The sequence below is a fragment of the Oryx dammah genome, unplaced genomic scaffold (assembly GCF_014754425.2).
Source record: "Oryx dammah isolate SB20612 unplaced genomic scaffold, SCBI_Odam_1.1 HiC_scaffold_13, whole genome shotgun sequence".
In the NCBI taxonomy this organism is placed as follows: domain Eukaryota; kingdom Metazoa; phylum Chordata; class Mammalia; order Artiodactyla; family Bovidae; genus Oryx; species Oryx dammah.
Genome location: NW_024070197.1, coordinates 29,862,798 through 29,889,523, shown reverse-complemented (window position 1 = coordinate 29,889,523; position 26,726 = coordinate 29,862,798). Strand labels below are relative to the sequence as shown.

General features: G+C 45.7%; 1 protein-coding gene across 1 annotated transcript in view; it reads right to left on the bottom strand.

Moving 5' to 3' along the window:
* The window catches only part of KCTD19 (potassium channel tetramerization domain containing 19), a 27,166-nt gene extending 440 nt beyond the window's left edge, over positions 1 to 26,726 (bottom strand). Inside the window, exons 1-15 of the mRNA XM_040254117.1 lie at positions 26,513 to 26,726; positions 24,087 to 24,238; positions 12,565 to 12,715; positions 11,397 to 11,588; positions 10,048 to 10,179; positions 8,022 to 8,232; positions 6,699 to 6,859; positions 5,310 to 5,413; positions 4,682 to 4,824; positions 4,400 to 4,483; positions 4,021 to 4,135; positions 3,003 to 3,630; positions 1,429 to 1,680; positions 1,162 to 1,316; positions 718 to 819 (exon numbers count right to left, since the gene is read on the bottom strand). Coding sequence (XP_040110051.1) covers positions 718 to 819; positions 1,162 to 1,316; positions 1,429 to 1,680; positions 3,003 to 3,630; positions 4,021 to 4,135; positions 4,400 to 4,483; positions 4,682 to 4,824; positions 5,310 to 5,413; positions 6,699 to 6,859; positions 8,022 to 8,232; positions 10,048 to 10,179; positions 11,397 to 11,588; positions 12,565 to 12,715; positions 24,087 to 24,238; positions 26,513 to 26,726 — 2,796 coding nt within the window. The remainder of the gene's footprint in view (positions 1 to 717; positions 820 to 1,161; positions 1,317 to 1,428; positions 1,681 to 3,002; positions 3,631 to 4,020; positions 4,136 to 4,399; positions 4,484 to 4,681; positions 4,825 to 5,309; positions 5,414 to 6,698; positions 6,860 to 8,021; positions 8,233 to 10,047; positions 10,180 to 11,396; positions 11,589 to 12,564; positions 12,716 to 24,086; positions 24,239 to 26,512) is intronic.

The following is a 26,726-nucleotide window of genomic DNA, read 5'->3' as shown; positions in this document are numbered from 1 at the left end:
CAAAAGTGCATGTTTCCTGTCACTGTCCACTTCCTAGTCGCAGATGCTGATTTCATTTCCAGTCAACAGACTAGGCAGAGGCTAGTGACTTGGCACTATTATGTTTATGGTGAAAGGTGTTATAATAATGTACTTGATTACAGAAATACCAGATTAATGAAAAATTAGCCAAATCTTTTTCACCGCCAATGTTCAAATAAAAATTTGAATCCTAAAATTATTTTAAGGACTCAAAAAACAAAAACCTGAGTTATTCCTTTGCCCTTATTGAAGAATTTTCTTTGCAAAAACTGCTTTATAGCAGCTTAAGGAGAAAAGGAATGTATAATACAAAAGTATTGACATCATGGCTGAGTAGGTGATGTTGATATCTCTAACTCACTGAAAGCATGTGACTGCCAATAGTCTCTCTGATTTCAGCACCTCAAAACGAGCTCATATGATGTGCATCCCTGGTCAGGGTTGTTAGTGATGAAGGCTAATTTGGTAAACATTGGAGAAAACTACAAAAAGTAGTGACCCAAATACTGCTTTTTGACCACTCTGGACAGGTTAATTTCAGCCATTGTTCCTCCCTCCCTGGGACCAGCGACTAGAGTTCTAGTTCCCTATCTTCGCCTTCTGGGCAGCACTGGCTTGGCCCTCACACAGCAAGACAGTGTCCATCTGAGGCATCCAGAGGGTCGCCATTTCCCGTGGGGTACAGGTGGCCCTCACCTCAACCCAGCTGTATAGGCGTTCCTGGGTGTGCCGGTCATCCTTGAATCCAGTGATGGCCAGCAAATCCACCACAAACTGCTTGGGGCTTATGTGCAGGGTCTGCCAGAAGAGCCCACAGTGAGGCAGGGCTGGAGGCCACAGCCTGACACACATTTGCTCCCAGCCCCTTAGAGTGGGATGCGGAGCGGGGGCTTCTCTGGGCCTGCAGAAGCCGCAGAGGTCAAGGGGTACCGAAACTTCAAACTGCCTCTTAGCCATGGCTCGGCCCAGATGCTGCCGCCCTGGTCTCCCAGTCCCTACCCTTCTTGCCACCCTTCTGCCCCTGATCTCTTCCCCTAGCTGCTCCCCCTTGTCTTGGCTGCTCCCTCTTGTCTTGCACTATTATTGTGGAAGTGAGGGGACAGTGGAGAAGGAACAGGGCCTGGGGCCAATCACACGTACCCACAGCCGGTTGACCAGGGAGACCACCTTGGCTGTGATGGCTTTGGGGTCATTTTGCCGGATGGAATCCAGAATGATGTCAGTCAGGAAGCAGTGACATTTCTGTGCATAAAACATCTCTTCCCAGGACAGAGAGAAACTCAGGAAAGTCACCTCTGTGGAGGAGAGAGGGGGTGTGGCCACATCTGCCATGGCGAGGGCCTCAGAGCCAGCCTTGGTTAGGGGGAGAAGTGCAGGGCTTCCAGGGAGACCCTATCCCTGAAGTACCTGGCTGGGGACTCAGGCATCTGCCCATGGGCAGGGCCAGGCCCAGCTCCAGAGCCTCACCTCGGGGCTGGGGGCTGGCTGGGGGCGGCGTGCGCCTGAGGTGGTCCATGTGCGTGGTGTAGATGATGCTGTCCTCAAAGAACATGCACGAGCCATCACTGCCCACCACGGGGGGGTGGGTCACCTTGAGGATGACCCCTGTGTTGTCCCCCTCACTGGCCTCAGTCAGGGTCAGCTCAGGGGCAGGGCTTTCTGTGAAAACAACGTGGGGAGAGGTCTCTCCTTAAGCTCCATCAGAGCCCAAGCAGGGAGGAGACCTCTAGCAACAGACCAGTGCAGTCAGTCACCAGCCCTTGCCTCCAGCTTCTCAGAAGCGGGAGCCTTGGCTGGGAGGGCCATGTTCTAACTCTCCTCTCTCCATCGCCCTGGAATCACTGCAAGCCACATCCTCAATTTCAGAACTCCAAGGAACTTTCCAAATCATCTGTTGAACTAGGCTAGTAGTAAATAGAGCTGATCACAACCCAGCTGGGGACTGGAAATCTTTGTAAAATTATGAGATGAGCTTTTGTGGGGGGTAGGGAGGTTTGCTGATGCATGTCTACTCTGAAGAACATGCTTGACAAACCAACTGGGGGCTCACAGGCAGGGCCCAGGAAGACCCCTCCAAGCATGACACAAGCCACTGAAAGAGAAAATGACAGAATACTATAGGAAGGTCTTTGAGAGAGCAGAGGAAACAGTCCATAATAGCAGTTCTCAGCCCACTTCTCTGGGCTGCTCCTCACTTCTCCACCACACACATTCCTCTCTGTTCAGCCTGGTCCCCATATACCCTCCTGCCTCCTGGACTTCTCCCCTTGGACGCCCATCAGTACTTCATACACACTGTGTCCTCTTCCCCAAGTCCTACTCCTCTCCTTCCTACCTCAGTAACTGGCCACCCCCTTGCAGTCACCCAAATCAAAAACCTGTCCCCTCCTTGGCCCAATCCTTTCCTATTTCCTCCAACTGCCTAACCTGTTTCACCTAGGATGGTCTTGGCACTTCCAACACTTACCTTCTGCTGCTGCATTTCCTCTGCCCCTGGAACAAACTTTCTAAATGCATACCTGATTGTGCTTGTTCCCATGTATAGAATGCTTCAGTGGCTGGCTGCTCCACTTAGAATTGGAACAAAGTACCAGGTCCTGAACTTGACCCACAAGACCTGTCCTGATTCCTAATGTCTTCAGCCTTATCCTTCATCACTTTATGAAGACTGGTTTCCAGCTGCTAGACCCATGACTTAGGTTTCCACAAGCACCCAAGATTTCTCCTTTCCTCCGTTGACTCCTCAGCCCTGAACCCTTCTTTGTGCCCCTACTGCTTTATAGGTCCTTCCTTTCATATGCCTCATGTGGCTTCTCAAGCCCCCAGGCCATGCCAGCGTGTCTGTCGTTTCTGGGTCTTTTGCTTGGCAGAGTGAATGCAGTTCTAGTCTCCTTTAATCACTAACTCACTCTGTGGTCTTGGCCAAGGTTTGCCTTCTCTGTTGTAAATGGGACTTAGGTCAAGGATGGGACAGGACTCACCTCTCTCCTTTGATCTCTGCTTGCCCCAGTCCTTCAGGGCGACAGCTCTTTTCATGGGGAAGTATGGATTAAAGTTTGGCTCTGGCCCCTTGTCTTTGGTTCTGGCTCCAGCCCCTGCCTGTGGGCCTGGGTCCTTCTCTGAGGCTGTGGAATGGCCTTTCCAAGAAGCTGAGGTGCTGGGCTGGGAAACAGCCTCACTTCCTGAGGAGTGCTGCAGGGTGGCTTCCTCCAAGGAGCTGCTCCGGGGGGCTGACAGTGGCTGGAATTCCCACTGTTTGCAGTTGACCATGTCCCACTCCCTTACCAGGGAGATAAGTTTTTGCATGGGGGTAACAGGAGGGTCTTTGGTTTCAGATTTCTGTGTGAGGTTGACAGTGGTACACTTCTTCTTGGGAGGACTCTCAGGGTGGCCCCCCCAGTGTCTAGGGTTGGCACATAGGCCGGGACAGTGTGAATATGTGCTGGGATTACCTGCCCTCTTGGCACCTCGGCACAAGGACATCTGGATTGTCCGGGAGTACTGTTCAGCCTCCTCTATCTGGCTGCACCTGGCCAGGGTCCCCTTGGCCTTGTTCCACAGAGTTCGGTCATTGCAGTCTTGGAACTCCATTGGTATGCAAGCTGTGGTCTGGGGAGAGGGCACAGCAGCTCTGGGCATGTTGTACTTCCACAATGAAGCCCTACCCAAGATCTGATAAGCTGGGTCTCTTAAGACTTCACTTGCTTACCCAGAACAATTTCATCCCCGACATGGGTCTAACATTTGAGATCTGCTCAGTTGGAGTGGGGTTGGTAACCAGCCCATGGGCCTCTCAAACACCAAAAGGGCATATCAGCATGCCAGGCCTCAAGGGGCCAGCACTTACTTGTGTTCAGAAGCTGAACTCTAGTCACTGTGCTAGAGCCATGCAGGCCTGTCTCTTTCATTTTGCCATGCTCCCCATTAGCGGGATCTGTCCCGAGTCCTGTGCTGAGGCCCTTTCAGGACACCACCAAACCAGAGGAGGCTGGAACTTACTTCTTTGGTGTCTCTGCTGAACTCCACCAGTGACCCTGGCCCTTCTGTTACCACGTGCAGCCTTCTGATGGGAAAAGCTTCTTCACTTTCAGATTCTTTCTCCTGGATCCATGACCTGCAGATCCCAAGAGGGTTTGGTTAGTGAGCAGAAGCTTCCACTAGTCCATTGACCAGATGTGCCCTTTGGCTGAGAGTTCATTCAGGGAGGAGGGGCCTTAAAGAGTTTTGCTTATGTCCCTTCCCAGTCCTGAGTCTGCCCCACCCCCTTAACCCTAAGGAGAACAGGTCCTACTGGGAGGTAGGACTTAGGACAGGATTCCCAAGAGGCATATAAAGGTTCAAACTTTAGATCATGGTATCAAGGGAGTGGTTTCCTTACTTGTATGCCTCACACTGGACAAGTGCTTCTGAGAGAGATGGGATGTGGTATTCCTCCACCTCCTGGCAGAGGAGGGGCCATTCCCTGTGAATGACAAGAAGCAGTCACACTGGGCATCTAGAGTGGGAATGTGGATGGGGTTGTTGGCCTCCAGAGCGGCTGCTCTGAACAGCAGTTCACATGTTGGAAATAACATAATCTCCTCCGTCAAGGCTGCAAACTCAAATTTCCTCCTTGCAGAGGGATGGGAGTTTCATCATATGATTTCCTTCCTGCACTCACTTAAATTCAGATGGTAAAAATAGTTTTCCAAGCCTCAGGAAGTTGAGAATGTGTCGGAACATTTGGCCATCCCCGTGGATCAGCAGGGTCTGTCCGTATGTTATCCAGTACACTCTCTGAGGGTTGGTCAACAGTTCTGGATACTGCAAAGGGTTGGACATCAGACTCTGTTAGTCTGTTAGTTAGTTAGTTAGTTAGTTAGTTAGTCTGTTAGTTAAAGGGCTACGTCCTCATTAAGGAGAAGGGCAGTCTTCATTTTCCCACCCATTCCAGAGCAGAGGCTTTGGGATTTCTATCTCCCTGTCTTGTTGGCCACAAGGAGACACATGAGTAGCAGAGAATCCAGGGAGAAGCATGTCATCTCTGCTCAAAGTATTGCTGGCTCCTCAACCACTTTCTTGAGGCATCGGGGACCTCACCCTACATCCTGCCTTGGTCCAGGCCCCTCCCTACTCAGACTCCTGAAGGCTTTCCCAGCCTGCTGCTCATGCAGTAAGACCTAGGAGTAGGAGGAAAAATCCTTGATCTAAGCAGGTGCTGGAGGCTGAGTGAGAGTCAGTGACAGGTTCTAGAGGATCTCAGCCACAGAAGCCGCAAGCAGAGGAGGGCAGCCTCAGGCCAGCAGTACCTTCAGCAGGGTCTGCAGGGTGGTTGCATACCAGTGGCTTCCAACATAAACTTTGATAATCTGTTGGGAGGAATACACAGTGATTTCTGCCGTCCACTCCTCATCTAAGGAAACAAATGAGAGTGAACATGTCACATGGCCAGAAGGACATTAGGTAGGGCATTTGGTCAATAAGGTATCACATGTTAAGACTCAGTATCTTCATCAGTCGTATTTTGTTGCCTATTCTGAGAAGCAGAAATCCCTAACACCAGCCCTCTCTGTTCCTCAGGCCTTCCCTGTGGCTTACCATAGAGTTTCCTGGGTGGTGATATGGGTTTAGAACAGTAGCTTGGAGGGTCAGCTGGTGATTCTGAGTTGGTGGAGGGCCACCAACCCCAAGGGCGCCGCTGTTCTACCCCTAGCCCACCTCTCCCAAGAAAGCTTGACTAATGTTCCTTTCTGCCTACATTGCTAAGCTCTTCAGTTTCTGGCTGGGTGTGTCCTGGGTGTGTAATTTTCCACATGGCCACTCAGACTGGAGCTAGGAGTCCCTCTGTATGTTTGTGCTTATGGTTTGGCAGATATCACAGACCCAGCCTCTCATCAAATCATTACAGAGACCAAGCCTTGAGAATAGGCTTTATTCTGGGAAGGTGAATTCATGACCCTTTTCCTGGGGATGACTAGACTTAGGTTTTGTTCTGGTATTTGAGAATCAGTTTCTAGTGAACTTTGTCATGAATGAAGGGTATATAAACAGATGATGTAACCAAGAGGTATATCATTAGACTGTGAACCCTGTGAAAATAAGAGACTGGGTCTGTTTTGCTCTCTTCTATACTCCTAGTGTTATCTGATGTCCTGGTTTATGGTAGGTGCTCCAATAAACATTGTTTCTAAATGATAGTAATATAGCATAAGTTGATATAGAACTTTCTGTTAGTAAACAGTTATAGGCAGCTGGTGAAACAACATTGGCTTTAGACTCAGATTTTAATCCCAGCTTGACCACAATCTCATAATATGAGCAGGTTCCCTCCCTGAGCCTCCGTGTCCTCTGTTAAATGAACCCAGGGACCATTCTTCTCTGGATGGCTGTGAAGACCCAAGGGGCACAGTGTCAGCTCCCAGGGCCAGAGTGGGCCTGCCCTTGGGGACCCATGCAGCCCCCACTGGGCCCATCTGCGCTGCTCAGCCTGTAATACTTGAGGCTATTTGTGGGCTTGGTGTGGGGAGGGGGTCACCTAACATGAAAGTTTCCTTTTAGGCAAAACCCACAAATGTTAGTCTGGCTTTCCTTTCCTGTTCCATCTATAGTTCCTGGCTCTGGCCAGCTTTATCTTTCCTCTCCTATCCCCTAGACCCTCCTCTGATGCTGCATCCAAACTGAGAAGCTTCTTTATTTACTGAGCACATCCATGGATGCCAGAGTCCTTGGCTCCAGATGAGTCTTGAGAGCCACTTTCATTGGCTCGTAGGTGATGTCCCTCTTGTCCAGGAAGGCACAGAGCTCGTACACTTCAGAAACGGTCTCAGTCAGGGGCAGACGGCAAGTCCCCAGCCAGTTCCTGCAGAGAGGAAAGACCTGTCATAGAGCGCTCCAGCACTGCACCCCAAGGGAGTCCAGCCTGTCAACTTTCCATATCTAGAAGGTCTTGCCCTAAACACTGACTCAAACCTGTGGCTACTAACATCATTTCCTTAACTGGTTTCTGTTGATGTCTCATAGTGGGTAAATTTGGACACGTAGACTCATCCTTTTGGGGCTGAGCTTGACCTGTTTCAGCAAAGCCCTCTAAATAGACTAGTTGCAAGCCTCCAGGCCCTGTCTTGGGTTCCAGAATCCAGCCAGGGCCTAGCCACTCTATTTCTGCCACAAGACATCTCAATCACTGTGTGGCAGCCTGTCATGGTTTGGGAGATAACTGATACCTTGTATGCCCAGGAAAGAAGCTAGGGACCTGAATATCAACCCCACTGCCTCTAAAGGCACTTTTCTTTGCCCTCTGTGCCCTGTGACCTCAGGGGTGGGACATTGCTGGGAGAGATGGATGGGGGTGGGTCACAAAGGCCCCACCCTTGGGGTAAGATAGTGTTTGAGGTTGGCTGACCCTCTCCGCAGATGCTCAGGAAAAACCACTTCTATCTTTAGTTTTGGTACCAGTGTATTTTGTGAGCCTAAGAGAATTCTATTCAGAACCTGTTTGCCCTTCTATAAAACAGGATTAGAATCCGTGCCCAGCACTAGTAGGAACAATCTCAGCTCATTCCCCAGGGCATAGGCCAGGTATCACTTCCTTCAAGAAGCCTATTTTGCCTTGCTCTTGAAGGAGGCGCAGGGTGCTTATCCCTGGTTCTGGACTTTCTGTGTGTCCTTGGGGAGGACTTTTGTAGGAGGGGGAATACGGCAGGAGGAATATCCAGCACCCTGAGTGTTGCGGCTGTGGCCTGGCCACCCTGGACCTAGCACAGGGCTAGAACCAAGACGGATTGCAGAGGATGAAAATATGAAACAGTTTGAGACCTTTGAACCTTAGGAACCGTACACCTTGGAACCAGGCCTCTCCTCTGAGGCCCAGCTTGGTGGTACTGATGCAGATGGTGGGAGTGGCTAAGATGATGGGTCTGTCCTGTATTTCTTCTGACTCATGGACAGGGCCCCAGGTGGTTCCTAGAGAAAGGTAAAGCTCAGCCTGAGTGGGACGAAGCATTCTCTAAGGAGGGCCTTACTTAACATGCTGGAAGAGGACCCCGTTCCCGGTGATGTACAGTCTACTCCCGTCCAGTGTGCTCTCGATGCGGAGCTGTCCCAGTGCAGAGTCTGGGTACTTGACAAGCAGACCCAGGGCGATCATGTACAGTGGCTTCACGGACTCTAGGCCTGCTGAACGGCCCCCCTTCCCAGGGCTTGGAGGAGGACAGGAGGTCCGGGAACAGCCACCTGTGCCGGAGAGAAAGGGTGACTCCTAGGGTGCTCATGGTCAAAACAGTATTGGAAGCTTTGGGTCTTGCTTCCAACTGTTGTCTTGAATCTGTACTGAAGAGGCTTAGTCGGAGCTTATTTCCTTGCACAGCCACATCTGAATCTGCTGAACATCAGTATAGTTTTTATATTCAGTCTGCTTGAGGTCAAAACTATCCACTGGGAGGTAAGGTGGGTGTGGGAGATGGATTAATTTGCTGTATCACTTAACACTTGAATTTCAGAACAGCCATCTGGCCCAGTCTCAGCAGGAATTTCCCTTAGTTCTAAGCTCTGCTCTAATTGTCCATGGGTAAAGAACAACAACTATAGCAGAGAACCTGATATCATTACAGGCTTCCCAGACTCACAGTCCCTAACACGCCTGGGCAGAATTTTCCCGAGACGTACTGTCTAGTGTTACTTGTGGGTTGGGTGTTCGTGTTCCTGGCTCACTGTTCTCCTGCAGTGGCCATAATGCTCAGTCTATATGAGCCTGGCCCAGTGGCACCCGTGGGCCAAAGGTAAGCTGCCGGGTCATTTTTGTGGGTTGTCTCCAACCCTGCAGGGGAGTGGTATTCTCCTCCTATCACAGATGAAGAAACTATGTCCTGAGAGCGTAGTTAGTTACGAAGTACCTTGCCCCAAACAGCAAAGCTAGGTAGGCCAGAGCAGGGGTTTGAGGGTGACTCTATTTTCAAGACTACCAGGGCTGTTTCCCTTACTTATGGTGCTTTATGAAAGGCAAAAAAACAGGCTTTGTGTTTGGGGGGCTGCTGATGGCTTACAGAGCCCGTCCAGCAGCATGCCTCCCTTCTATCTTCACATAACTCCTGAGCAGCAGGCCTTGCTCTGCTCAGCTCTCTGACTTCTGTTCTCTGAGGGACAGAAGACCTGGGGGAGAGGTTTGAACTCACACCCTCTGAAGTGGATTGGAAGATCCTAAGAGGCTCCTGAGACCTGCAGCAGGATTCTACTACCCCCAAATAGAATAGGACTCCAATCGCCTGGGGAGAAGTCTGGAAGAACTGGGCCTCAAAGCAGGGAAGATCTGATTCCCACAGAATAAATATCTGGCAACATGCAGGCCAAACTTCACATGTGTAAGAGTTCTATGCATTCTCAGAATGCCCACTGAGGCCATGCAAAGGTAGTTGACTTGCAATATATACAGTAGCTTCCATAGACATGCAGGGTTTCGAAATGAGATGGTGAAAGGCTAATAAAAAAGTGTGAGGAACAAATTAGCATGAGATTGGACTGGGAGCCTGAAGGCCTGGACTGGACCAGGGTCAGGAAGTAGCCGGAGCAGGCAGAAACAGGCACAGCAGCCAGGGGTTCGAAGTAGGAAGGAATTTGGGGGTGGGTGGGATAACTGAAGTACTATGGGGAATTCGCCCAAGAATTTCCCATGCCCTCCAGCTGTGCCTGGAAGAAGAAGGACGGGAGTGGAAGGTGGGGGTTAGTTGTAAGTTCCCAATTGTTTGACTTGTCCAAAAGGAGGGCAGACCTCCCCTGACCTTGGGAAATCTGTCCTCAGGCCCAGCCTCCCTCTCCAGCCAGTCTGGGCTGAGCTACCTACATTTCAGTGGGAAGACTGAGCAGACAGAGGGCATGCCAGGTTTCAGGCTGAAATTTCTCTTCTCAGATTCTAAGTCAGTCAAAACACCTGCTTCTGTCACCACCAACTAAAGTGGTTGGTGGGAGGGAAGATGTTTGTTTTTGGCTTTTCTGGTCAAAGCCCAGACTGCCCCAGGATGTCAAGGGGAGGGCACATTTCCCCTGGGGACATACCCATGTTCATTCGGTACAACCGCACAGCCTCACTGAGCTCAGGGATTTCCAGAATTTCCACTTCTGCTTCAAGCACATCTATGTTGGAGAAATTATCTGGTAGCAAAATCTTCTGTGAGCGGAGAAAATTCACTTGAAAAGCAAAGGGAAACAAAATGGGTTAAGGAGGTTATTTCTGATCTAATTGTAGGTCCGGTTTTGGGAGGTTTTTGATGCTGCAGCTTATCCTAGGCTCTCCTTGTTCTGAAACAATTTCTGAACATACCTGGTTATATTAGCTTTCAGTCTGTGCTTTTCAAGGTGAAAGATCCCAAATTACTTTATTTTCCTGTGTTTGAGTCCGTGGGTGTGGCTTCCCATGGCCTGGCCTCGGGCTCCCAAGCCAGGCAGGCTCTCCTGGTGAGCACACTGGCCCTGAGACTTACCCTCTGAGTCTTGACCCAAGAGCAGGTCATTCCAAAAGAGGGAGCTGTCTTGTCGCTTAGAGAGGAAGGGCCTGGGCTGGCAGGTGGCGCATGCAGTCTGCCCCTGCCTGGATGCAGTGTGGGAGGCAGAGATGGAGCCAGCGCTACTGTCCTGTGTGAATCCAACTTCGAGGTTCAGAAACATATTATAGACAACTTCCCAGGTGACTATGAACCAGAAAGGCTGGGGTTCCAGGCATTTGGGCCCTAGTACCATTTGGGTGTTTCCTTCCCCATTCGTCTAGGAAGCAGCAGCATCTTAGAATCAGTTCAGTTTACACCTCACCAGAGCCTGTCCTGGGCAATGCCGAACAGAGGCTCTCTTCTGTCCAGGGTTGAAAATTTTATCCCTCTTTAGGCCACTAGCTCAAGCAGACAATTCTGCAATGATTCTGGGGAACCCTTCACCATCCCCTCTTCTTCCCTTTTATCCTGAGTTTAGTGCAGATGAGAGCAGGAAGGGACTATCCTTTCAAACAACTCTATTTCCTCATTTTATGGCAAGAGAAACTGAGGTCTACAGCCTAGATGGATACATAAAAGCAGAGAAATAAGAGTAGTTTGGAGTTCTGCTCAGGGTCTTGCCCTTCACATCAACTCTTGTGGCCCCTGATACCACTACAGGTGGTTTCCAGTGCCCCTTTACACCCAGGCCCTTCCAAAATGAACAGGGAATAAAATAGCCCTGAGGCTAGTGGCAGCCTAAGGTTGGGAATCTATCTGCCTCCAGGAAGGCTCTGTCATGCTTCCACCAGCTCTGCTCGGGGAAGGTCTTGAGGCCCTAAGGCCCAAGCTGGGCCTCCAAGGGGTGTGGGGTCAGGAGGGGTGGATAGGCCCTATCCGCCCACCCCTACGCACCTCCCCTCCCCATGGTAAAACAATCACCAATGAAGCGGAACTCGCTGCACTCGCACTCGATCAGGGCCATGGTCTCAGCCAGCCACAGCAGGTTGTCTTCAGTCACCAGGCTTGGATGCTTGGCCACCAGGTCTAGGGGCAGGAAGCAGTAGTGCACTTCCTCTTCTGTGTCTAACAATGGTGTATCCATGAGTCCCAAAGGTGCCTTATCATGTAGGCCTGGAGGAAAATGTGCAGAAGGGCGTCACCAACTTCCAGAGGTCAGGGCTTTCAGGGGTGGGGTGCTCACTGACCCAGGGGGCCCAGAGGAAGCTGGAGAGACCATCCCAGAGATGGTCCCTGCCAGATGCCTCCTCCTTCTCACTCCTTTCAGTGTAACCCTAGGTTTGGCAAGGGTGTGGTGGGGAACAGGGCAAGAGAAATCCATCTATTCTAGAGTGAAGGGCAGTGGGACATGTGAAATTCTGGCTCATATACTTAAAGTCATTAAATTCATGCTGGTTTCCAGTTGGGGAGACATTACTTGCAGGATTCACGGAATGAAAGGGAGCCAAGGTGACCAGAGCTCAGGAAGGCATGGGGGAGGGGAATGGCCAAAATGAAGCTAGGGTAGCAAGAAAGTGCCTGGGGCGGGCTATGGTGAGAAGTTTAGTTTTTTTAAATAATAAAATGGAAAAATAATTTTGAAAAATTCATACTGGTTACTCATTTGTTTCTTTCTAATTGGTCAAACCAACTACAGATAAATGACCTACAGATAAAATAGATCCTTTTAACTCTCCCCAGAGCTGTAAACCCATCAGTAATCATGAATGTCTGTTCTTGTGTCTCAAATAGGTCAGCCTATACTACAAGGCACCCACCAAGCAGTGATCATTTGGAGACATTCCTTGTGTGGTGGTTAGAGGTGACTTGATGGTAGAGTTCCCTGACCACTAGGACAGGGTGGAGGGCAGCCTAGCCTTGTCCAGGTGAAACCAGCATGCAGAGGAATGAACATGGAGAAGGATGCTTGGTTCCAGTGGGTAAGCAGCCATGCAGAGGGCACATGGCAGGTACAAAATCAAAGGAGATGACAGGACGGTAGAGAAATGATTTAGAACTAGTTCAGAAATCAGGGCACTCTCCACTTCTGTTAGAGTGAGCAAACGGAAAGCTGATCTGGGCTTCAGAAAAGGTCAGCCTGTGGTGATACCTGTGAAGGCTGGGCTTTTTATAGGAAATTCTGAGGGTTTGCTGATACACTTCCACGTTCGCCAGTAGTTCAGAGATGCTCTCTCGGCAACAGGTATGTCTGCAGGCCTCACACGTAGATGGTGTTTCCCTTCCTTCAGATTATCTAGAGTCTGTTAGATAAAGAAGGTTATTGCTTTGAAAATTTTAAACCAAGTAAATATCTACCAATTCTGGGGTAAAATACTAGGATTTGCTAAACTGTTTTGAAAAAAATTGAAACACTCACTCAATTTAGGTAAAAATTTAAGTCTATAAGATGATATGCTGTTATTCAAAATATCGATGAATATTTCCTTTATGATCTTGAGGCAGTTTTTTCTGCTTTATAATTTTGAGTGATAAATATTTATCTTATACAACTTTAAGACTAATTTATAGTTAATAATTAAAAAGTAGTCCTCTAAAGGCACCACATGACCAGTTTTATTCTGTGCTGCTGCTGCTGCTAAGTCGCTTCAGTCATGTCCAACTCTGTGCAGGCCCATAGACGGCAGCCCACCAGGCTGCCCCGTCCCTGGGATTCTCCAGGCAAGAACACTGGAGTGGCTGTTTTATTCTCTAAGAGCCTCATAATGGACAGAACATCTCAGATTCAGTGTGAAACTAATTAAAGAACCTGCTTACTACACAGTTCAGTTCAGTCGCTCAGTTGTGTCCGACTCTTTGCTACCCCATGAATTGCAGCACGCCAGGCCTCCATGTCCATCGCCAACTCCTGGAGTTCACTCAAACTCATGTCCATCGAGTCAGTGATGCCATCCAGCCATCTCATCCTCTGTCATCCCCTTCTCCTCCTGACCCCAATCCCTCCCAGCATCAGAGTCTTTTCCAATGAGTCAACTCTTCACATGAGGTGGCCAAAGTATTGGAGTTTCAGAGAACACCCAGGACTGATCTCCTTTAGAATGGATTGGTTGGATATCCTTGTAGTCCAAGGGACTCTCAAGAGTCTTCTCCAACACCACAGTTCAAAAGCATCAATTCTTCGGCGCTCAGGTTTCTTCACAGTCCAACTTTCACATCCATACATGACCACTGGAAAAACCATAGCCTTGACTAGATGGACCTTAGTCGGCAAAGTAATGTCTCTCCTTTTGAATATGCTATCTAGGCTGGTTATAACTTTCCTTCCAAGGAGTAAGTGTCTTTTAATTTCATGGCTGCAGTCACCATCTGCAGTGATTTTGGAGCCCCCCAAAACAAAGTCTGACACTGTTTTCACTGTTTCCCCATCTATTTGCCATGAAGTGATGGGAACAGATGCCATGATCTTTGTTTTCTGAATGTTGAGCTTTAAGCCAACTTTTTCACTCTCCACTTTCACTTTTATCAAGAGGCTTTTAGTTCCTCTTCACTTTCTGCCATAAGGGTGGTGTCATCTGCATATCTGAGGTTACTGATATTTCTCCCAGCAATCTTGATTCCAGCTTGTGTTTCTTCCAGCCCAGCGTTTCTCATGATGTACTCTGCATATAAGTTAAATAAGCAGGGTGACAATATACAGCCTTGACGTACAGGTGCTCTCCAAAAGCTGCCCAAGGAATCCTGAGCTTTGAGAAGAGCCCTCTGGTGGCCATGGCTATAAACTGCACCCCCATAACTGCTTAAGACCTGCAAAAGGAGGGGACCACAGTGGGGAATCTTCCCAGCTTTGAGTGGCTAGTGGATTTGTGGAAGGACTGGATAATGGTGGGGTCATGGGGAGCGCTTTCCTGGAGGCAATGAACAATGGAAGAGAAAAGTGCATATGTGAAACAGCAGAAGAGAGTCTGTCATTCATTCATTTGAGAAATGGTTGCCTGCTGTCGCTGAGACCCGGCACAACAACAACAAAATTGGGTGAAGTAGTATGAAAAGGGAGTGAAACTAGTGACAGCTTGCAAGAGACATCCTATCATTCCAAGCCTATCCTAATCTAACCAGATCACAAGAACCTGAACTGGCCATTTAGTTCATCTGCAGATTTAAATAGGAGAAGGCAATGGCACCCCACTCCAGTACTCTTGCCTGGAAAATCCCATGGGCGGAGGAGTCTGGTGGGTTGCAGTCCATGGGGTCGCTAAGAGTCGGACGCGACTGAGCGACTTTACTTTTACTTTTCACTTTCATGCACTGGAGAAGGAAATGGCAACCCACTCCAGTGTTCTTGCCTGGAGAATCCCAGGGACGGGGGAGCCTGGTGGGCTGCCGTCTCTGGGGTCGCACAGAGTCGGACACGACTGAAGTGACGACGCCGCCGCCGCAGCAGCAGCAGCAGCAGATTTAAATCCTGAGATTCTGTCTCAGTGGAAGGAACAGTGGCACTCTTGAACAATTCTAAATTGGCCTCTGGGGAGGGGACTTCTTGGGGGAGGGAAATGCCACCCAGGAGAATAATCTGTGTGAGGATGGACCTTAATCCCCTATTTGGAGGTGCTGTTTGGTACCCAGGTGTGTCCTTTGGGGCAGGTCAGAAGTGAGAGTTCAATTAGCTTGAGAAGTGTGCTAGTTGAAGGAATGGTCTAATTTATAAAAATGAAATTTTTATAAATTGTCTCCATTTCCTGCTACTTCCACTAATGTAAAGTATGAGCAGTATCATTTCCTCCAAGAGGTGTTTGACAAATCTAAAACAGGGAAGAAAAAAAAAAACCCAAACAAGTAAATCTACAAGGATTGCAATTCTTGCCAGTCAAGAACATGCTGCATGCATTAGACCCAGGAGCCTCAACTAGGTTTTTTCCTAAACTCTCTCAGACAATCCTTCCTCTGATTTCTAGAAATATAAGGCCTTCCACTCATGGGAAGCCATTTGGCTGCTCTAAGAATCCATGGAACCCCTAATCCCTTTACTCTGCTTTATTATTCTCAATAACAGCTACTTGTTTATTTACTGACTGCCAGTCTCCCCGAATATATATAACCTTCAAGACCATGAGGACCCTGTCTGTTTTGTTCTCTGCTGCATTTACAGCAACCACAGTAGTGTTTGTGGGATCTCAATGTATTTTTGTGGAATGAATGAATGAGTGAAGAGCATTTCAGAGAGCTTATGCTTTCAGCTGCCCCTTGGCTTTGCTGACTAAAGTTGCCAGAATGTGTGGCTGGTCTTCCATGGACTTTAATTCCCTTTTTGTCTGCCTGAATACTACTCCTAGTACTTTTACTCTTCATATGTTATGACCTAGAAATTATTAGAGGGAGGATTTCTTTAGGGAAATACAGACCCAAATTCAAATGGCTAACTGCTAGCACAAGGTAATTAATGTTGCTTTTGGCCTAGATTATAGTGAAAACATGTCAATCAGAAGTAACACGAGACTGATGGCATGGGGGCGAGTGTGTGTATGCACAGTTGCCAAAAGATAGCTGACAAATGTCCTACTGGCAGAGCCCTGGGACTTAACCGAGCTTTTCCAAAACAGCAGCAGTGCTCAGAGAAGCCTTATGCTCTGATGTGGGCTGTTGGAAGGAATGTGATGGTAAGAGAGCCTGGGGGAGCTTGCAAATCTCCAAGTGCTTTGTAAAGACAAGGGCCAGCACCACTTGGAAGCTCAGAGGAGCAAGATTGGTTGAACAAAAGGATACACAGAATAGATGCTATCAGCCAAACAAGCCAAATAAGACACACCTATCAGCATCCGTAACCTGCCCCTCCACTGTTAGCTCCAGTCCCCCACCATGAAATAGATTCAGCCGTCACTCATTATCTTGGATACATCATTCAGTGTTCGGTCAGCACATATTTATTAAACCCCTCTACGGGCCCAGTACTGTGATGCTGGGAATGTAGACATGAAAAGAATACAAGCTAGTGAGGGAGGAAGACATATGAATACATGATCCCAACAGAATTAGCACTGATCTGAGAGCAGAGGCAAGTGAAGTGAAGTCGCTCAGTCGTGTCCGACTCTTTGCTACTCCATGGAGTATACAGTCCACCAGGCTTCTCCATCCATGGGATTTTCCAGGCAAGAATACTGGAGTGGGTTGCCATTTCCTTCTCCAGGGGATCTTCCCAACCCAGAGATCGAACCCAGGTCTCCCGCATTGCAGGCAGATGCTTTAACCTCTGAACCTCCAGGGAAGCCGGAGCAGAGGCAAACTACCTGGAAATATCAGGCTAGTCTTCCTGTGGGCCTCATTTCGGCTAATTCTTGAAAGGGAAATGTTCTAGAAAGAGGGAACAGCAAGTGAAAAAATGTTGAGAGGAAGCATTTAGGGTGATCAGTGACATGACTGGACATTAAGAGGTGGGCGTGTTTTATGTGTGTGTTTGAGTGTGAGCACGTCTGCATGCATGTGTCTATGCATGCATGTGGGTTTATCTATGTGTTGGGACGTGAGCCAGGACAAGCAAATGGGCTGTCCTGTAAGGAGCCCTGATGCCATGTTGAAGCATTGATACTTGAGTTGTCCACTTACCCACATCTACAGATGAGGTACACTGTTGGGGTAAGTATCTGCTGTTTATGAAACCTTCCTTTACAAGATCACAGTGGAAATCTGTCTCATAAGAAATTGGAAATGTGAGACTTGTCAGTGGTCTTTTTTTCTTAAAAGTGTGATCAACATAAAAACTCTCTGGCCCCCTTGAGCACAAGGGTTGCAGGCCTATTTGGTTTGCTTGCCGGTAGCAGAACACTCACAGGTGGAACAATTCAAGTTTCCAAACTTACAAGTCCTCAGAAGGCATAGAAAAAGGAAATACAATTAGCATGTACTGTCAACATACTAAGTCCTTGGTGGACTTTAGGCAGGCAAGAAAAAGGGAATCAATAGTCTGCCATGAACCTTGAAGCCTTGGGAGTTATCCTGAAGAAAAATTTCGCACTTTATAGTAGCAGCTGTGACTCCCAACCAAGCTGACAGTATGTGTGAGGCTTAGAGCAGTTTACATTTACACAAAGAGGACTTCCCGAATTACACAGAAAAATCTAGGAAGCACTGTGGCATTAATGTACAGACTTGTAATGACTAGTTTTGCTCCCCCTGTGAATAAGATATGACATTCCTAACCATCCAGGCTTGAGGATTTACATACCAATCTTGAGGACTTCAAATTTATGTCTCTAGACCTGACTGCTTCCCTGAATTCCAGATCTATACATCTGGCTGCCTGCCCCCATCACCATCCAGATTTTTAACGAGCACCATTTTCTTGCCTGTCAAACTTAATACATTCAAATCCAAACTCCTGATTTTTCCCTCTGAGCCCACACCTCAGAACCCTGAAATTTGACTTTCATATAATTTTTATGTGTCACAAATATATTTCTTTTGATTTATTTCAACCATCTAAAAATATAAAAACAATTCTTAGTTCATAACTTGTACAAAAGAGGTAATGGGCTGAATTTGGTCCATGACGTAGTTTGCTGACTCCTAATGTCAAGCCAGACGTTAATGATTTTTTATAGCTCTATTGAAATGTTTCATATTGTTTCTTTTTTTTTCATATTATTTCTAATGTGAATAAATTTCATATTATATGGGCTTCCCAGGTGGTGTTAGTCATAAAGAATCTGCCTGCCAGTGCAGGAGATGTAATGTGAATAAATTTCATATTTTATATATATAAATGAAAAAATTTACTCACCTAAATTATACAATTCAGTAATATTTAGCATATTCACAGAATTGTGCAGCCATCATCACAATCTATTTTAACGTCATAAAAAGAAACCTATGCTCATTTAAGAGTCCGTTGCCCATTTTTGCTCACTATATCCTTCTCACCCTGTACCTTGGCCTTAGGCAACCACTGATCTACTTTCTGTCCCTGTAACTTTGCCTATTCTGCACATTTTATATAAATGGAATCATACAATATATGGTCTTTTGCATCTGATTCTTTCACTTTGCATAACACTTCAAAGTTCATTTTCATTGTTACAGGTATCAGTACTTCATTCCTTTTATTGACAAATAACATTTCATTGTATAAATATACCATTTTGTTTGTCTGTTCATCAGCTGATGAACATACAGGTTGTTTTCACTTTTTGGCTTTTATGAATAATTCTGCTATGAACATTTGTCTACAAGCGTCTGTGTGGACCTTCTGTAGGTTTTAATTTACTTTGGGTATATACCTAGGAGTGGAACTGCTGGGTCATATGGTAACACCATGTTTAACTTTTTGAGGAACTGCCAGACTGCTTGCCAAAGAGGCTGTACAAATTTACATTCCTATCAGCAGTGTATGAGGGTTCTAATTTCACCCTATCTTTGCCAACACCTGTTACTGTCTCTTTGATGAGAGGCATCCTAGTGGGTATGAAGTGGTAACTTAATTGTGGTTTTGATTTGCATTTCCTTGATGGCTAGTGATATTGAGCACCTTTTCACGTGCTTATTGCCCATTTGTATATCTTCTTTGGAGAAATGTCTATTCAAATACTTTTTAAATTTATTTATTTTGGCTGCACCGGGTCTTTGTAGCTGAGTGCAGACTTTCTTTGGTTGTAGTGAGCAGGGGCTACTCTTCATTGCAGTGTGCGGGCTTCTCATTGTGGCGGTTATGCTTGTTGGCAGAGTATAGGCTCTAGGCACTCAGGCTTCAGTAGTTGCAACAGGTGGGCTCATTAGTTGTCGTTCATGGGCTCTAGAGCTCGGACTCAGTAATTGTGGCAGATGGGCCCACTTGCTCTGTGGCATGTGGGATCATCCTGGACCAGGGATCTAATCCATGTCCCCTGCATTGGAGGGTGGACTCTCAACTCTCCAGTGGACTTTCACTGGACCAGCAGGGTAATCCCCTTTGCTCATTTTAAATTTGATTGTCTTTCTGTTGTTTAGTTGTAAGAGTTCTTTATGTATTTTGAATACATATCCCTTATCAGATAAGCGATTTGCAAATATTTTGTTCCATTCTGTGTGTTGTCTTTCACTTTCTCGATGGTGTCCTTTGAAGGACAATTTTAGAATTTTGATGAAATTCAAAATTCCTCTTATTCTTTTGTTGCTCATGTTTCTGACATTGTACCTGACAACGATTGTTTAACTCAAGGTATAATGATCTTTTAAAATTTAAAATTTTATTTCTTTCTTTAAACATCTCTAAAAGCTACCTATAACATTTAGAATAGATCCTGTATAGTCACCTATATAACTCTGCAAGATCTGATCTGTAACATCCTCTGACCTCTGACCTCATCTACTTTTGACATCTCTCCACTCCCCACCACCACAGTGTGGCATGTTGGATCTTTGTTCCCTGACAAGGGGTTGAATCTTTGTCCCCTGCAGTGGAAGTGTGGAGTCTTAACCACTGGACCACCAGGGAAGTCCTGGTGTCTCCCTGCTTCTCACTGCGCCTGACAATGGCCACTGAGTCTGCCTCTTCCAAGCCATTCTAACCTCAGGGCATTTGTGTTTGTTGTTCTTACGCCTCAAAGCTGTTTCCTAGACATCTCCATAGCTTATCCCCTTTTCATTCAGTCTTCTGCTCAAATATTGCCTTCAATAAATCCAGCCCTGACCACTCTTTCTAAAGGAGTAGCTGACCTCAGTTACTTGCTATCTCCTTATGACATACTACACAACTGTATATTAAAAAACAGATTAGATATAAATGTTTTATTCTTTCAACATATTCCAGTACTATAAGGGTGGTGACTGATAGAATAAATAAAAGTTACACATGAAAAAAAGAAAATCAGAGACTTCCCTGGTGGTCCAGGGGGTAAGACTCTGCCTTTTCAATACAGGGAGCATGGGTTCAATCTCTGGTTGGGGAACTAAGATCTCACATGCCATGCAATGTGGCCAAGAAATAAACAAAAAACAAGTGAACCAAAAACTTTTTTTAAAGAAAAAATCATATAAACACATTCTGAAACCCCAAGAAGTTCTAGAATACAGAAAGGTCTTCCTCTTTCACTATTACACAGGAAACCTTGCTCTATTCTTCATAGCACACACCTCTATCTGACCTTATATGACTATATTGTTCATTCTGTGTCTCCAGTACTTGCCTGTGATTGGTGCTCAATACATGTTAATGTTACACTTAGGATCAAGACAATAATAGGTATTGAGTGTGCCCTTTAAAGGCCAAAGCTATAGGCTGGAAGGAGGTAGGATGGGCAGGTAGATGGCAAGGAGGAATGAGAGAGATAAAGGGTAGGGATGTGACGGAATGAGGAAGGGTAGAGAGCAGAGTAGGACTGTGAGCTCAACTACCTGTCCTCCAGAGGCTTGCTATCTCATTCTACTAGTTGGTTCCTGTATGGTTTTCCAACAAAACTTACTATATTATAGATAATCCTGAATAGGATATGCCACGTGTTAAGAGCATGGGAACTTTAGTTAGTGGGAGGCAAAGTCCCGTTTTTATTGTTAGGGGCTAAATCTGAAGGACTCTACAATGAGCAGCACTAACAGGTTACAACAATTAGAACAATTAGAATTGGTTAGAACAATTTAGAATAGTGTTGTCCAATATGTGGCTACTGAGTACTTGAAATGTGATAGCCTGAATCTGAGATGTGCTGTAAGTGTAAAACACACATCAGATTTTGAAGACTTGGTACATGAAAAGAATGTAAAATATATTAATTTTAAAATACTGATTACGTGGAATTCCCTGGTAATCCAACGACTAAAGAATCTGCCTGCCAGTGCAGGGGATACAGGTTCGACCTCTGGTGTGGGATGATTCTACATGAGCAGGGTAACTAAGTCCATGCCCCACAACTACTGAAGCCTGAGTGTCCTAGAGCCTGTGCTCCATAGAGCCCATGCTCCACAAGAGAAGGCACCACAATGAGGAGACCATGCACCACAGATAGAGAGTAGCCCCCATTCACTGTAACCAAAGAAAGCCTGTGTGCAGCAATGAAGACACAGATGAGCCAAAAATAAATGAATTAAAAATAAATACTTTATAAAAAAGAAAATATCGATTACATATTGAAATGATAACACTTAAATATACTGGGTTAAATAAAATATACTGTTAATTTCACTTGCTTTTTTTTAATGTGGCTACTAGAAAAATATGGCTCACAAATGTGGTTAACATTATATTTTTATTGGATCATCCTATGTGTTCCTTAAAACCCAGAGGAATAATGTCTGGTACCTAGAAAATTTTCAGTAAATACTGGCTAAATGCATTAAAGCCAGCTGCCTGAGGAGGGTCTTTAAGAACTGGCAAACTCCGTTTTCTCCAAGCAAACTGTTTATACATTTAGGCAAGAACCTGAGTACATGGACAGGGCTTCACAGTGAGGAAAGTGATGGAAATGTGTGAAGCTATTGATTTGCTTGAGATTGCTATGTTTTTCTCCAGCTGTATTTACACTCTGCTTCAGTGAATAAATACCACTTAAGCTGGGTTGGCCTAAATGTTTATTTCTTTGAGAGCAACATTTCTGAAACATAAGCACTTGTTTTATGGTCTGTTTTGGGAGGCAGATCCATATGATTCTTCAAATACTGCTACTGCTCACACAACTTGCAACTTTGGAATTGGACCAATTCATTGGCTGCTGAGTTGTTACCTCCCATTTAGAAATTGCTTCCCAAATATATTTTGTCTCAATTTGGGAAATAAGGACATCAAAGGAATTAAAGGGCTTGATAAATTGTGTAATAGCCTTGTGCTCTTTAAAATAGTTCTTCAAAAAGTTGCATAGATCTCTTTGATTTTCTGCAATGAACAACTGACTCCCTCCTTTCCCCCATTAAATGGTGCTTGGGAATTCCCTGACAGTTCACTATAAGGACTCTGCATTTCCACTGCTAAGGGCCTGGGTTTGATCCCTGGTTGGGGAAGAAGTCATATGGTGGAACCAAAAAAAAGTCAGCAGCTATCTTGACATTCCAGGTCCTGTAAGTGAATTTGAAGCAATTATAAGCAATTCTAGTGTTCAGTTCCTGGGATAGTTGAAAAAATTTTTATTTCAGGTGGGTAACTTGGTGACTGCAGCCATGAAATTAAAAGACGCTTACTCCTTGGAAGAAAAGTTATGACCAACCTAGATAGTATATTCAAGAGGAGAGACATTACTTTGCCGACTAAGGTCCGTCTAGTAGTCAAGGCTATGGTCTTTCCTGTGGTCATGTATGGATGTGAGAGTTGGACTGTGAAGAAGGCTGAGCACCGAAGAATTGATGCTTTTGAACTGTGGTGTTGGAGAAGACTCTTGAGAGTCCCTTGGACTGCAAGGAGATCCAACCAGTCCATTCTGAAGGAGATCAGCCCTGGATTTCTTTGGAAGGAATGATGCTAAAGCTGAAGCTCCAGTACTTTGGCCACCTCATGCGAAGAGTTGACTCATTGGAAATGACTCTGATGTTGGGAGGGATTGGGGGCAGGAGGAGAAGGGGACGACAGAGAATTAGATGGCTGGATGGCATCACGGACTCGATGGACATGAGTCTGAGTGAACTCCGGGAGATGGTGATGGACAGGGAGGCCTGGCGTGCTGCGATTCATGGGGTCGCAAAGAGTCGGACACGACTGAGTGACTGAACTGAACTGAACTTAAAAAAAAATAAAAAGAATATACAACAATTTGCACTGGAGTATATGGATTTTGATTTCCAAATATATAATACCTTTTAAATATTAAATACTGATTTAGTAAACAGTGTCCATAAAAACATGCATTGTGAAACGTTCTCGATCCTATATGACCCAGATATACAGGGACTACATCAGTTCTCCTCTTTGAGGTGTTGGGGAGGCATAGTTGGCAGCACACTGAGCTGCACTGTGGCTTGTTGAGTCAGTGCTTCTGAAGACAGAGTAAACACCACCTTGTCCAGACAGAAATTAATATGGAGCAAGACCAATGGTCCTTCCCGGTTATAATATTTAGCTCTTCCAAGTTAAAAAAGTCATTGTTCAAAAACAAAAAATAAACTACTTAAGATAAACTATAGAAATGATTTCTGTAGTTGGAAGAAAAATTAGGAAATAAGGTAATGTTCTCTGGTGATACTATGATGGTTTCAAAGTAAAGGTATTTAAAGCTCTTATACCAAGAAAAGAATAGTCTTGGAAAACAGAGAAGTGAAGACAAAGGAAAGATTCTGCAGTTTGCAAAACTTTTTGCTTTGCTATAAGTGAACACTGTGTACCTAACAGGCACAATGAGAAGTAATGTTGTCTGACACATCTTTCAGATTTTAAATCTCAGACACAATGCATGTAGTAAATCCTATAATTTCTAGTGTATTCACCTTTCAAAATTCAACAACAAAACTAAGCTTAAATTAGGATTTCCAAGAGTTAAGAACACCCTCTCAGGCGATGCAAAGGTCTATCCGGGGGTCTGTGGTGACTGCTGGTATAGACAAGGCAGAGTTAGGATGAAATCCTTTATTCAGAACATGCATTTCCAGTGTACTTTTTAATATTTTAACTCTCTCATCACACTTTCTCATTAGAGGATCATCTCAGCAACCAATATATAAAAGGACACAAAGTTTTAGCGATGTAAAGCCTATATTATTGAGCACCACTTCTGGAAGATATGCATATCTTACCTGCAGCAAAGGCATCAGCTGCAAACCCAGTGCTTGCTCATAGAGCAAGTTCAGCTCTGCACAGCTGGAGAAGGAGAGTTTGGAGGTGTAAAGGTAGTAGTGCACATGTCTGAATGTGGAACCATCTCTGTCGATGAACAATCTCTGGTTTTCTGAAGAGGTCAGTGCTGAAGCCTCTTTCCATAGCAGGGAGTCTGGGAACTGAGCGAGTTTGCTTCTGGGAACCGAGAAATGCCAGCCCCCAACATTGAAATGAAACAAATCCTCTGCTGACTCATGAGGTGTACCAGGCTCCTCCTAAAGGGAAAATGAGAAGAGATCTATGCAATAAAAGGAAATAAAAAGCACCAATATTGGAAAGGAAGAAGTAAAATTATCTCTATTTGTAGATGATGTGATCTTGCAATAGAAAATCCTGAGGAATTCACTAGGAAATTACTAGAAATAAGTTCAAGAAGGTTGAAGGGTATAGATCAATATAAAAAATCAACTGTATTTTTATATGCTAGCAATGAACAATACAAAAATGAAATTAAGAAAACAATTCCATTCACAATAGTATCAAAATGAACAAAGTATTTAGGAATAAATTTAACAAAAGAAGTATAATACTTGTACTCTGAAAACTCAAAACATTGTTGAAAGATAATTTAAAATACCTAAATAAATGGAAAATCTTTCCATGTTCATGGATCAGAAGACAATATTGTTATGGTAGCATAACATATGTTACTCTTCAAATTGATCCCTATGAAACACAATCCCTATGAAAATTCCAACTGATTTTTTTTCTTTTGCAAAAATTGACAAGCTGATGTTAAAATTCCCACCAGAGGATGAATGATTTTCTCCTTGCCTGGGACAGCTCAACCAATGAGACACTGCCACAACTCAGCCAATGAAAAGTCACTAAACTTCAAACTCCCAGTTTCCTGTTGTATTTTTTTTTTAAATAACAGCCCTTCCCAACTTCCCCTTCTCCTCTACAAAAATTTCCTCTCTTCCACTTTACCAGACTTGCATGTGGTTCACCATAATTGCATGTCCCGAGTTGCAGTTCTTTACTGTTCCCAAATAAACCTGTTTTACTGGTCAAAAACAAAACCTGTTTCAGGTTAACAAATTCTAGGTAAAACTTAGGCACGTTGATTGAGGTGCAATGTACCAATATTTCTAATTTATTTTTAAATTTATCAAAAGATAACATGAATCAATGGAGGAATGGATAGAGTATATGTGATTAAACAACTACAGCAAAATGTTCATCGTAGAATCTAGGTGGTGGCTATATAATTTCACTGTACAAGTCTTTCAAACTTTCTAAATGTTTCAAAATCTGCATTAGAATGCTGGGAGGTGGGGGAGATTGTTAAAATAAGGTGGTTGCTCAAGGGAGGAAAAGTCCACTTCTCCAACAAAAACCTGCCATCTCCAATTTTGACATCTGGGTAAAGAAAATAAATGCATGCAATGAAGAAGGGAGTGAGGTTCTTTTCTCTCATAAGAAGCCTGATTTAAATATTCAGATATAAAGAAAAACAATTACACATGTCATGTTTGAGGCTAGAAGAATTAAAGGGGACATGAAGAGAAGGATTACAAATTGTAAAATGGTGACAAGACTCTCAGAAGCAGAGGTGGAAAAACCAATCTAATAATCTAAGCTTTTAAATCCTGGCCTTCTTTAACATGGCTAAGGCTGAATACGACAAGCTGAGAGTAAGGACTCCACCTAGACCAGAAAGCATGAATATGCACGCAAACACGATTTTGCTTTCTATTCTCCTTAAAGGTGATTAGCTGGCCCTACAGGGGCCTGTAGTTCTTGAAAGACAAAAGGCTTGTCAGATTGACTGCAGGAAACAGGGTAGCCTGTAGTCATCACTGCTCTGTCCCAAAGAGTGTATCTCTCTTCCCCACACTGATTCTTCACCCCTAAAGAAGATCAATCAGTTGATCCCGCTTCCAAATCAATTTCTAGAACTAGAACTACCTCATGGTCTACAGACAGGACCTCAACACCTCAGACCCAGGGAGCTTTCCATCATGCTTTAGAGAGCTCCCCTCCAACCCAATCCTTCGGATCCCCCACCTGCCATTACGTTCACCCACCAGGCCACCGCTCTGCCTCAAAGTCAACATTCCCCAAGCACTGAGATTGAAGAACTTTACCCCGTCCGAGGCACAGCCTCACCTTTCAGACCTGGAGTCCCACCCCCCATCCTCAGAGTTACAACACTTCAACTGACAAAGCAGGCAGATTCTTCTGACTCCTCAAAACTAGCCCCCAGACTCTTCAAAGCTGGGGCTATATCCACCCTGTGTCCCAGAGTCAGGTGCGTAACCCCATAGCCCTAATCCTCGACAACAACGGACCCATTCCCTGTTTTCGTGTTTTGGCGCCCCCGCCAGGGTGGGCTCCATACCATGGTCCAGGCTCCAGAAGCCGGTGGACAGGCACGTGACCAGGACGATAACGGACCTTGGGAGCGCGGCGGCGCGCGGGGCGGGGCGGGGCCTGGCGGCGCTGGGCGGGGCTTGGCGCGCGACAGGCGGTCCCGCGGGCGGTGACCCGTGAGCGACGCCGCGGGGTCGGCGAGCAGGGATGGCGGAGCAGTGGGAGCTGGACGAGGAGGGCAT